This window comes from Stenella coeruleoalba (assembly GCF_951394435.1).
Source record: "Stenella coeruleoalba genome assembly, chromosome: 15".
Classification (NCBI taxonomy): Eukaryota; Metazoa; Chordata; class Mammalia; order Artiodactyla; family Delphinidae; genus Stenella; species Stenella coeruleoalba.
In genome coordinates, this window is record NC_137161.1 from 67,837,901 (window position 1) to 67,849,362 (window position 11,462).

General features: G+C 44.6%; 1 protein-coding gene across 1 annotated transcript; it reads right to left on the reverse strand.

Annotated features, from left to right (window-relative positions):
* Nucleotides 1-1,776: 1,776 nt before the first annotated feature.
* NDUFAB1 (NADH:ubiquinone oxidoreductase subunit AB1) lies at nt 1,777-9,009 on the reverse strand. Its single transcript, XM_079945139.1, has 5 exons — nt 8,793-9,009; nt 6,690-6,812; nt 5,611-5,698; nt 4,567-4,666; nt 1,777-3,782 (listed from the first exon to the last, which is right to left on the reverse strand). The coding sequence occupies exons 1-4, from the start codon at nt 8,958-8,960 to the stop codon at nt 4,575-4,577; spliced, it is 471 nt and encodes a 156-aa protein (XP_079801265.1). The 5' UTR covers nt 8,961-9,009; the 3' UTR covers nt 1,777-3,782; nt 4,567-4,574.
* Between the last annotated feature and the right edge of the window lie 2,453 nt (nt 9,010-11,462).

Here is an 11,462-nt window from a genome sequence, read left to right on the forward strand (position 1 = left end):
CTTCGCAGTAGCGGGCAACAGGCCCAGGCAAAGCATCTCACAAACACTCTGACTCCAGCCCGGAGTTTTTCTTGAGATCTGGCTCATTATCTGTCATCTGCTTGGGTATCCCACAAAAATCCATCGTCCCAAACTGAAATTATATCCCTCTTCTTTTTTTTTTTTTTTTTTTTTGCGGTACGCAGGACCCTCACTGCCGTGGCCTCTCCCCTTGCGGAGCACAGGCTCCGGACGCACAGGCCCAGCAGCCATGGCTCACAGGCCCAGCCGCTCCGCGGCATGCAGGATCCTCCCGGACCGGGGCACAAACCCGTGTCCCCTGCATCGGCAGGTGGACTCCCAACCACTGCACCACCAGGGAAGCCCCCCTCTTTTTTTTTTTTTTCAACTTTTTGGCTGTGCCACGTGGCATGCAGGATCTTAGTTCCCCGACCAGGGAATCGAACCCACTCCCCTGCAGTGAAAGCATGGAGTCTTAACCGCTGGACCGCCAGGGAAGTCCCTGTCTCCCTCTTCAATCCGACCCTCCTCTATTCCCTGTTTCAGACAGCAACTCCCCCAGCACCAGTAGCCGAAGCCATAAGCTTGAGAGATACCCTAGACTTAACTTCCTCCATCATCTGACCAAGTACTGCTATTTTTATCCCCAGAATATTTTTGCAGTCCATCTCTCTTTATCCCATCCTCCAAATCTGTGTCTTTCTCTTGGGTTCTTCTAGTAACCAGCAGACTCATCCCCTTCAGTCCACCCTCTGCCGCCAACCGCTGAGCTCTAGCTGTGTCTTCCCTGCAGAAAATCCTGCACCCACTGCCAACAAGTTCCTTACCAGACAGTAGGGCCCTACTTCGTGACCTGATCCCGGCCACAGCTTGAACCACAGGTCACCCCACCCATGAGTTCACGCTCCAGCCATATCCCTGCCTGAACAAATGACATCTGTGCACACGGGGCGCTTCCATGTCTCCTGCCCTTGCCATGGGGCTGACCCTGGCAGAGCCTTAGAAACTCTGCTCAGGCTTCACTGCCCAGGAACGCCTTTCCCAAGCCTCACTCCTCAGCTTCTGCTGAACTACTCTCAGTTTTCACAGATTTTTAATACTTCTGTTTTTCGTTTATTACACAAAACATGGTATTTATAATTTAGAAAATACTGATTAGTGAAAATAAGCCAATGTTATTTCTACCACGTGGTGGTAATCTTTAACATTTTGGTATGTGTTTTATGGAAATGGAATCATGCTGTTTATAGTCTCTTTTCACTTAAAACACCAATCTTTCATTGTGTAAAATTATTTCTATTTAACCAATCCCATATCATTGGATATTCAGTTGTATGCCATCAATATACTTTTTGTTACATGTATGTATCATGTTGAATTTTCTCTTTATTTTGACAAATTTCAAACAGGATAGTTGACAGTGGTACAGTGAACGCCCATATACATGCATATACCTGTCAGCTAGTCACCATTTGTTAACAGTTTTGCTACTGTTCTTTTTCCTGAACCATTTGAAAGTCAGCTGCAGACATCTTGATGCTTCAAGATGTAGTAAGTATGCATCTCCTGAGAATAAGGCTAGTTTACTACATAATACTGATTATATCTAAGAAATTTAACACTTGTTTTATCACCTATGTAGAGTTCAATTGTCCTCAAAATGTCTTTTTAAGTTTTTTTTCCCCAAACCTTTCAAGCTTCACATTTCCCATGAAGTTGATGTCTTTGGTCTCCTTTAATTTAGTTACCCTGTCCTTTTTGTCCCATATCATTGGGTTTTTTTTTGAAGTCCCACCTTCTGGATTTGTTTCCTCATCAGTTTTATCAGCACCAGAGGTGACATGTCCTCAGTTTATCACGTCAGGTATTGGTGATGCTGAATGTGAAACATCATGTGGATTTTAACTGTCTCCCTTATTAGATGGCGAGCTACCTGAGAGCAGAGACAATCTTATCCTTGTGTACCGAGGCCCTGCCTCGGGGAGTGTGCCGCACATGGTGAGCACATCGTTGTTTCACTGGGTACATGAGTGCACGGGCTGTTTGGGAGACACAGAAGAGCGACGGGGCCACACACAGGTCATGACAGGCCTCCCAGCCACCCTCTCTCAAAGGGCCCTGCCTACAGCAGACACACTGATCCTCGACGATTGAAAACTATGCACACAATCCCATTTATTCTAATTCACGCACTTTGGAATGCTACGTTTGGCCAGTTTGCTGCCTATGTATAGTGGCACACAGGTCTCTCAAAGAACTTTGCAGCAAGTTTTTAGACGAGAAAGGCCTCTGCTGTTGTCTGAACACCCAGATCTTTAATAGCATCATCAATGAGTGATGTGTGTGATTCAGTGAGCTTTTTTTCCTCATTCTGGCTCCCTCGGGACTTAGAACAGCTATAGAATGATGTGAATGGGCTGTTTCACTGCAGGTGTATGGTTAAGAGGTTAGCAAGCAGTCATTTCGGTGGCAGTACTGCTAGACTGCATGATCTTAGGCAGCAGTAAACACAGATGCAATTTTTGGTAAAATGTGCAGCTGCCATGGAGGTTAAAAAAATAGCGAGAAGGACATTTACCCCAGATGTTAAATTATGGTACATTCCCAGCAAGGGAGTCTTGTGCAGCCTGTTTTGTTGCCTGTTGGACCTCTAGTGCCTAATAAGCACTCAAACTATTTGCTGAATAAATGCAGTTGTGAAAAAGAACAAGGCAGTGCCTTACGCTCCAATTTGGCAGTTTTCCAAGAATACCTTGTTAAGTATCAATATTAAAAAAAATGCAGTATAACAATGAATGCTTCCTATTACTGAAAAAGGCCAGAAATACAGCTGCCTGACCTTGTCTGTAGTAATTCTAGAGTGACACAGAAGGAACTGGCAACATTGGGTACCTCCAGGAAGGAGAAGCAGGTGGGAGTGTGGCCTGAACCCCAGACCAGACTGCAGAATCTTGCCATGTCATCCCTCAGCCATGAAGCTTCTCTGCTGGCTGAGGGTCACTCAGCCAGTCCCTCTACCTCTGTAACGCTACTTCCCACTTAACTACAAGACCTCGGTCTCCTCCCTCCTACAAACTAGAAGTTTCGGGAAAAGTAGAGAAGTATTTTATGATAGGTCTCTCAAGTTAAATCTCATCAAGAGCTAGGCAACTGCCTACATTAATTCCAAAGACCTAACGCAGTGCTAGGAATAAAAGGAGCACAAGTTAATACTGATATATGACAAACAGACACAATGTCAAAGTAATCTTCTAGGAGGAAAGAGAACCTTTTATCCTCCAAAATTACTAAATTCCATTAATTCAGAAATGGATCCTTAGGTCAGGGATGAAAAATTAGTCCCACACGCTGGTGTCAGCTGATATATGGAATAATCAGTAAACTAATGGAGGCATAAATATATTTGAGGCAAAATGTTTTTTATCACTAATTCATTCCTCATGCTGAAGGTGATGTCTCCGGAGAGCAACTTGTTTCAAGTACCCTGCTGGAAAGTCATATTTTTGATATGCACGAATACCAATGACAAATCAGACAAATATCTAAAAATGCCAAGCAACGTCAATATAAAGCAAGCACTTTAGAGACGTAATTAAAAAACTGAAGACAGAAGAACGTTGGTTTTATAGATTTATTTTCAACAGGCAAAAACACTTAAGACAATTTAAGTACAAGTCTAAACAGAATTACTCTGTCAAAGTCAGCAATGATGCAGAGATGCGTTCTCACTTCCAGACAGTCGCCAGCATCTTCTGAGTCTTCTCTCCGTGAAGAAAAGGGGTCTGGCAAAAGATAAGTTCAGTGTTTCTCTCTGGTGCTACTGACTTTAAGTGATAATCTCTGAGGTGCTAAATCCAGGATGACTAAGGTTATAGACTCTAATAAAATGTTTTATTTTAAAAGTCTGATCAGTTGATTATTCTACAGCCTAAAGAACAATAGCCAATATTTATCATGAGGCTTCTTTACATCAAGCGTTGTATTAAGTGATTTACACACACTATTCAATTTTACCTTCACAGAAGCCCCAGGTAGGTCCTATCATCATCCCCATTTTACATATGAGGAAACTGAGGCCTACAGAGGCTACGCAGCCTGCCCAAGAACACAGGCTTACAGAATGTTGCAGAGCTGAGAATAAACTCGGGTGTCTAACGCTAGAGTCCATCCTCTTACTCACAAGGCCTCTCCTGCCTAATTAAGAGCCAGGCCATCTCAGCTTCCTGGACAGTTACCCTTGGGTGGGTAACTGAGGGAGGCAGAGGTCTCTGCTTCTGGGTCACCTTGCTCAGTTTTTTGTACGAGGCTGCTTTTACGAGGAGGGCTGACAGCAAGAGAGTCCTGTCCAGGAGTGAACTGCTGTCAACACCTCTGGAGGAGAAAGATGATCACTAGGGCTGGCCTCCTTGGAGTGGCAGATAACCAGAAGGTGCCAGCATTTTATAACCAGTGAAAATCTGTCAAGCACTTCCATTTTTCCATTTCTTCCCAAGTCTGTCTGTATTGAAGAACCACAGAGGGGTTAATTCTATGGGAGAACATAATTCCATAAATCAAATTATTTACCTGATATTTTATTCATATACGTCCTTCTTATCTGCAATGTAATCTACAATTTCTTGTGGGCACATTAACTTCTCCGCATCTATATCAGGAATTTCAAACCCTGAAAGTAAAATGTGCAACAATGCGTTAGTGTAGGAAATGCCAGTCCTTTAGAACTGAAAGTATCTAGCACTTCAGCAATACCCAGAAGTACATCAAAAATTTCCAGCAACCCTGAATCCCATTTAAGTTGTGAGCCTGTTATGTTTCCAGGCAACATTTTAGATATAATTCACATATTAGAAAATTCCCCCATTTAAAGTGCAAAATTCAATGTTTTTTAGTATATACACAAGGTTGTGCACCATCACCATCATCTAATTCTAGAACATTTTCATTACCCCAAAAGAAACCCTGTAGCCCTAACCAATGCCATCCCTCTAGTTAGCATACTCTCTGAGGAACGGTAAGTTCTGCTCTGTAGGAAGGCACAGAAGTCCCTTGGCTTCCACTCAGGCAACTCACCCCCAAAATGGGCTGTGGAACCTTGTAAAGGTCTCATTTGCACAACTAACCGTCCCAGACAAGGGTAAGTTGGAGTGTGCATGGGAGGCACTGCAGGAAACCAAAGCGTGTGTGAGTCTGTGCACGCACACGCCCTATCCTTGGCACACCCAGCACTTCTCTAGACATTTAGGCCTAGCTCATCGGGGAGGTGGGGAGGAGGGAGATGGTGCACCGAGGTGTCATCAGCTTCTCCACAGGTGAGGCTATGCCCTCATCTTGGAGACCCACCTCAAGAATCTCCGTGCCACACTCCCCCAGGCCTCTTCCGGTCGCTTAGCCCTTGGTATTACACCGGGCACTCTGCGGACCTGCAGTAAGTGCTCTCCAAGTAAGTGCACTGTCCCTAATAATCACTTCCCCCGACAGTAAGCAGGGGTGGGGGAGGGGTGGGCACGACTGTTGCAAACCCCAATCAGGCTCCCAGCACTCCTCTGCATTTAATCCACCGAAATCAAGAGCCACGACAGGCAGGTCCAAGACTCAGCCCGTGTGTGTTACCAAATTCGTCTTCCATGGCCATGATAATCTCCACTTGGTCCAAACTGTCTAAGCCCAGGTCTTTCATAAAATGGGAATTTACTGAGAGCTGCAAGAAAAGAAACACCAAACGCAAAATTCAGTCTGTGAGAGCGTTTGTTTCTCAAGATAACTGAATGGTGAAATATCAGTCATTATACAGAAGATTTTTTAATATAAAAAGGCCATATTTTAAACATAAAGAGCCACAACTAACATTATACATTGAACGTGTGCCAACCCACACTTGGCGTGCTTTATATGTTAACTTACTCTACCTTATTTTGAAATGGTTAGCAATATACATAAAGCTAATGATGAATTCACTTTATATATTTTATGATGATCTCTGATCACTGTTCTGAATGACATCTGAGAGTCTGGTTTTTCTTGCTGCCTTACCACTAAGACACCACACCTTAGAAGTGAATTCTGCTCCCTCAAGAACAGCACACAGTGTCTATTATCACCCTGTCTTTAATTTAGACCTCAAGATCACCAGGAGGAATTCTGCTCCCTCAAGAATAGCACACAGTGTCTATTATCACCCTGTCTTTAATTTAGACCTCAAGATCACCAGGAAGAATTCTTCAAAAACCACATCAAAAACAAACTACCCTACCCACACCACAGATTCTGTTATTAAAGAAGGAATGTTTTAAGGTAGGACTGTGAGAAAAACTCCAAGAAGAGTTAAGTTAAAAAAGCAAGGTGCACAACAGTATTTACAGTGTACTACCGTTTGTGTTTTTTTAAAAGGTTGGGAGATATAGATCACATAGTACATATAATATACATACATGTACTTGTGTGTGTGTGTGTGTGTGTATATATATATATATATATATATATATATATATATATATATATATATATGCCCTTCCATATGCACTGAGAATCTCTGGAAAAATACTCAAGAAGTCAGGTCAACTGGCACCTCCCAGAAGGAGAACTGGGTGCCTGGGGTGACTTTTTACTTAATGTCCTTTAAACCCTTTGGATTTTGTACCATGTGACTAAATACTCATTTAAAGAAAAAACATTTAAACCACATCAATTACCTTTTCTGGGTCAATCTTGTCATAGAGTTTCAAGACGTAAAGAACACGGTCCTTGATGCCCTCTAATGTCAAAGGGGGTGCATCACTATACTGGCGGCACAGCGGTGTAACTCCACCTGGAACCTAGACCAAGGGAGGGAAGCACTGCTGTTGAGCCTGAAATGCTTCTGAGTAAAGGCATTGGCCTACAGATGTCTTTCACAAAGCTTTCATGGGGTTAGCAAACCCATCTCATCTGATTCTGTGGCCATTGGGACACACCGAGGCCTCATGCTGGGTAGTGTCAGAAGCCCTAGCAGTTCAAGAGCATAAAAATGGATCTCCTTTCCCCTCAGAGCCAGGACCGGCCCCCTTCTTTCCTCTGTTCAGCCATCAGGCTTTGGACATTGGTTCCACTCAGTAACACTGCCACTAAAACCATCTAGGGCCTGCAGAAGAGCCTAAGGCTTCCCATGGCATCTTAAGCAGTGCACTGCCTCTGTAAGGCACTGCCACCTTTAATACCCAAGTCAAAATAACTCATGCCAAGAGCTGTCAGGGTGAACTGAAAGGCAGCTCACACTGAAAACCATACACTGGAAGGATCTAATTTGGCCCCAGCAGTAATTACACTAACTTTGGCCAAGACAAGTGAAGCCAGTACCAACCCAAAGAAGAGGATGATGGAGCCTGACAGGCATACACTCCAATCTATTTTCCTTCCAAGTGGGCTTGCCTTGTTGCCACCAACTAAATAATGAGCCATTCTGATCTTTGCCATGATGGAGTAGTATCTCAAATCTCTCTCCCGCTGCGGAGCACAGGCTCCGGACGCGCAGGCTCAGCAGCCATGGCTCACGGGCCCAGCCGCTCCGCGGCACGTGGGATCCTCCCGGACCGGGGCACGAACCCGTGTCTCCTGCATCGGCAGGCGGACTCTCAACCACTGCGCCACCAGGGAAGCCCCACACTGCTCCTTTAACTCAACTTCAAGGTGACACTTTTAACCTTTTGATTCATCGATAAGACAATGCCCCCTGAATGAATCCACTACACTGTCAGTAAATCTTGACACTGGCTGCATAAAAGAATCACTGGCAACTTTCGAAAACCGATGACCAAGCCCCACCTCTAGAGATTCTAACTGATTTGGCCAGGGCATCCTTAGTTTTTATTCTCATATCTTAGTCAAGATTGAAACCACAATTACATGAAGTCCTGGAGTTTGAAAAGGGAATTCTCAACTAAACCTTGGGAGTCTATCCTACTTTAAGACGATAGTTCTTAACCTTGAGGCGCTTCAGAATCACCTGGGGAACTTAAACAAAAAACATGTCAGTGCCTCATCCAAGAGGAGTAAATCAGATGGGGAGGGGGAGAGCCCACGAGGGATTTATTTTTCTTTCTCTTTCATGCTACCCAGGTGACTTGAATGTGCAGCCAGGGTTGAGAATCACTGACCTAAGGAGAGTTTCAGTCTCAAAAAGGTTTCATCAGATTAAAAAAAAAAAAAAACAAAACTAGATACTACTTGTTTCCTATCCTTCCAAGAGACCCAGAAACAGGCAAAAGGAGCCACAGGGAGAAATCCAGGGAGAGAACTGCTGTGAAGAAGGCTGTAGGCCAGGGTGTCTTCCTCTCTGCACCCCGTCATTATTTTTTCCTAGAAAGCTATCACGGTATTTATCATTATCACTACAATTAACGGCAACCAGTATTGTGAGAGCTTACCAAGCACCGCCCTCGGTACTTTACCTGTATGATCTCCTCTAAACCTCGCTGAAACTCCACAAGGTAGAAACTAGTATCCCATTTTTACGGTTCAGACTGAGGCTTAGCGAGGTTACAAGGCTTTTCCAAAGTTCCGGGGTCAGCTTTCGAACCCAAGGGTGTTTGACTGGAAGATCTGTGCTGTTGCCCGTAATCGCTAGGTCACCCGGGTCCCGGCAGGGATCAACCAAGCACCTTTAGGCAGTGGGACGGAGAGCGAGCAGGCGTCCCCGGGTCACCCCCACCAACAGCAGCCACAGTAGCTGCGGCCCAGCTGCCTGGCCCGTCCCCACCACCCCGAGCGGGCCCGACGCCTGACCCCAGCCAAGCCCCCCCAAAGTCACCGCGAATCACCTGCGTGAGCACCGAGGCCGGATGCGGAGCCCAAGACCTCGCTCTGGCCCCCGCAGGGAACAGGGTAGTGCAGAGTGACCGGGCCGCCGCCAGCGTGGGGAGCCGGGGCAGCGGCGCGAAGGCGGCGGGCAGTCGGCGGACACAGACGCAAAGGACACGAGCCGCCATGGCTACGCCGACCCAGGAGGCACTGCGCCGCGCCCTCCGGTCCGCCCTCCTGAGCTCCGCACAGGTGACGCATAGAGAGGCACTGTCGCGAGCCGCCCGCGGTAGCGGCCCCTGGCGGCTCCTGGCTGCACTGCGCCCTCAGGGCGCGCACTGTCCTGCCCTCCAGGTCCGGAGGCGAATGGCTGGCTGCTAGAGCCAGAGCTAAAAGGGCGAAGATGTTCTTTCCCTAAACACTATAATCACTGACGCAAGAAAGGAACTTATTTTTGTTTATTCTCTGAAAGTTCTGAAATACATTTATTTAAAAGTTTTGATGGCGGGAATTCCCTGGCGGTCCAGTGCTTAGGACTCCGCGCTCTCACTGCCGAGGGCCCGGGTTCGATCCCTGGTCGGTAAATTAAATCCCATAAGCCGCGGGACACGGCCAAAAGAAAGAAAAGTTTTGATGCCGCGATTCTTCCATAGAAGAAATAAAATTAATTTAAATTAGAATTATTAAATAATTAAATTTATTTAATAGGTCAAAACTATTAAAATTATTTTTTAAATTATTTAATAGGTCAAAACTCAGTATAAAATAAGAATGTGAAAATATGAGTTGATGTAAATATATAACTAAGACTAATAAATGTGGGAATTACAATAAAAGCAATATACATATTTTAAAACTTGACAATATAAAGAATATAGCTCACAAAAATGGGTAAGTGGGAGAAAGTTTAAGCGTGCTAATTCATTCATATTTCTCGGCAGTGAAATCCAAACATATAGAACAATGGCTCCAAACTCTGAATATTGCCTGGATGAACAATTCAACAATGCCTTCAGTTTCTTTTTACTTTTGTTAAATTCAAGTAAAATAAAAGGTAGTGCCTTTAATTTAAAATAGAATGCATACTATGATCCTACTGTTGTAATTTCTATTTATGTATTCATTAAAATATCCAGAATCTGTTATGTGCTAGTTGTTGAGGCTACAGCAGTGAGGAAGCCAGACTGGCCAGTCTATTTTCAGATTTTACATGCTAGTGGGAAAATGTACAATAAACAAACAAAAAAAATACAACCCCCTACCCCCCCACGGAAAAAAAACCCTCCAGGAAGTAATGATAAGTACAATAATGGACAATAAAACAGGGAAGGGGAAAATGAGAGCTATGGGAGGTGTGTCATTATAGCCAGGGTGGTCTCTGAAGGCCTCTCTTTGGAGGTGATACTTGAGCCAAGACTTTCATCAATCAGGGGGATGGAAAAGAAACCCCCGAGAATCACCCTGCTGTTGGTGATGCCAACCAGAGTCTCTATGGCTGTGCTAGCAGTCCACCCCAGGCTTCTGCTGCAGGCTGATTTAATCACCACCACTTCACTGCTTATTAAGCAATTGGAAGAGCAATTGTATCACCTCTTTGGAATGGTCAGTGAATAAACGGCCAAGCTCCACCTCAAGTAGCAGCCTTCCATTTCTGCAGAAAACTGGTGCCAAAAATCTGACTGGAGTCCAAGGATTAGGGCCGATAAGATCTGCTTAAGTCACCAGTGACACAAAAGCCTCTGATTACACCTTCCTGGCCATGCTCTGTGGCAGACCCATGGGCCAGATCTATGATGGTCTCAGAAGGAGCACTCAGGAAGAGCTTGATAGCCTACCAAGTTCATGTTTGGAACCCTCTCTTCCCATAACCTCTCTGTATTTCTGGATAACATTTAATTCTTTTGGTCAAACATAATAAATCACCTCTTTTGAAATGACATATTTTGGGAGAGCTACTTTTCCCTTCAGCAAACACATAAAGAGAAAATGTCAACCTAGATGGGCTGTAGGGGAAAAGGTTCATTATTAAGGTAGAGATCAAGTCCTTAGCAGCTGGGGAAGATTTACGGGAGAGCGCTGGTGCTTTTCAGTAGCACTGCCATCAAAGGATGTGTAAGCATAAACTATGTCAGCTTCTTGCACACATCACCCCAGCAGCCCACCAGTCATCCCTCCCTCCTCCCAGCGCATTTGCACTACTGTCATATCCCTTCCTGTTCCCCCTGGGACCTTGTACCACCAGTCCTCTCTTCTACCCTACATCTTCAACCTCTCCTTTGCTTCTGGCTCTTTCCCTTTAGCCCATAAACATGCCAAAGTTTCTCCTAGCCTAAAAACAAGGCCAGAAACCTCCTCCAGTAGCCTTTGATGTATCTTTAATATCACCATTCCTCCTTCCTTTCATAGTCAACCTTCTTGAAGGAATAATCTGCTCTTTCAGTCTTCAATTCCCCACTTCCTATTCACTTTTTTTAAATTAATTTTTACTGGAGTATAGTTGGTTTACAATGTTGTATTAGTTTTTGCTGTACAGCAAAGTGAATCAGTTTAGATTCTTTTCCCAAATAGGTCATTACTAGGTATTGAGTAGAGTTCCCTGTGCTATACAGTAGGTCCCCATTAATTATCTATTTAGTATATAGCAGTGTATATAGGTCAATCCTAATCTCCCAATTTATCCCTCCCCACCT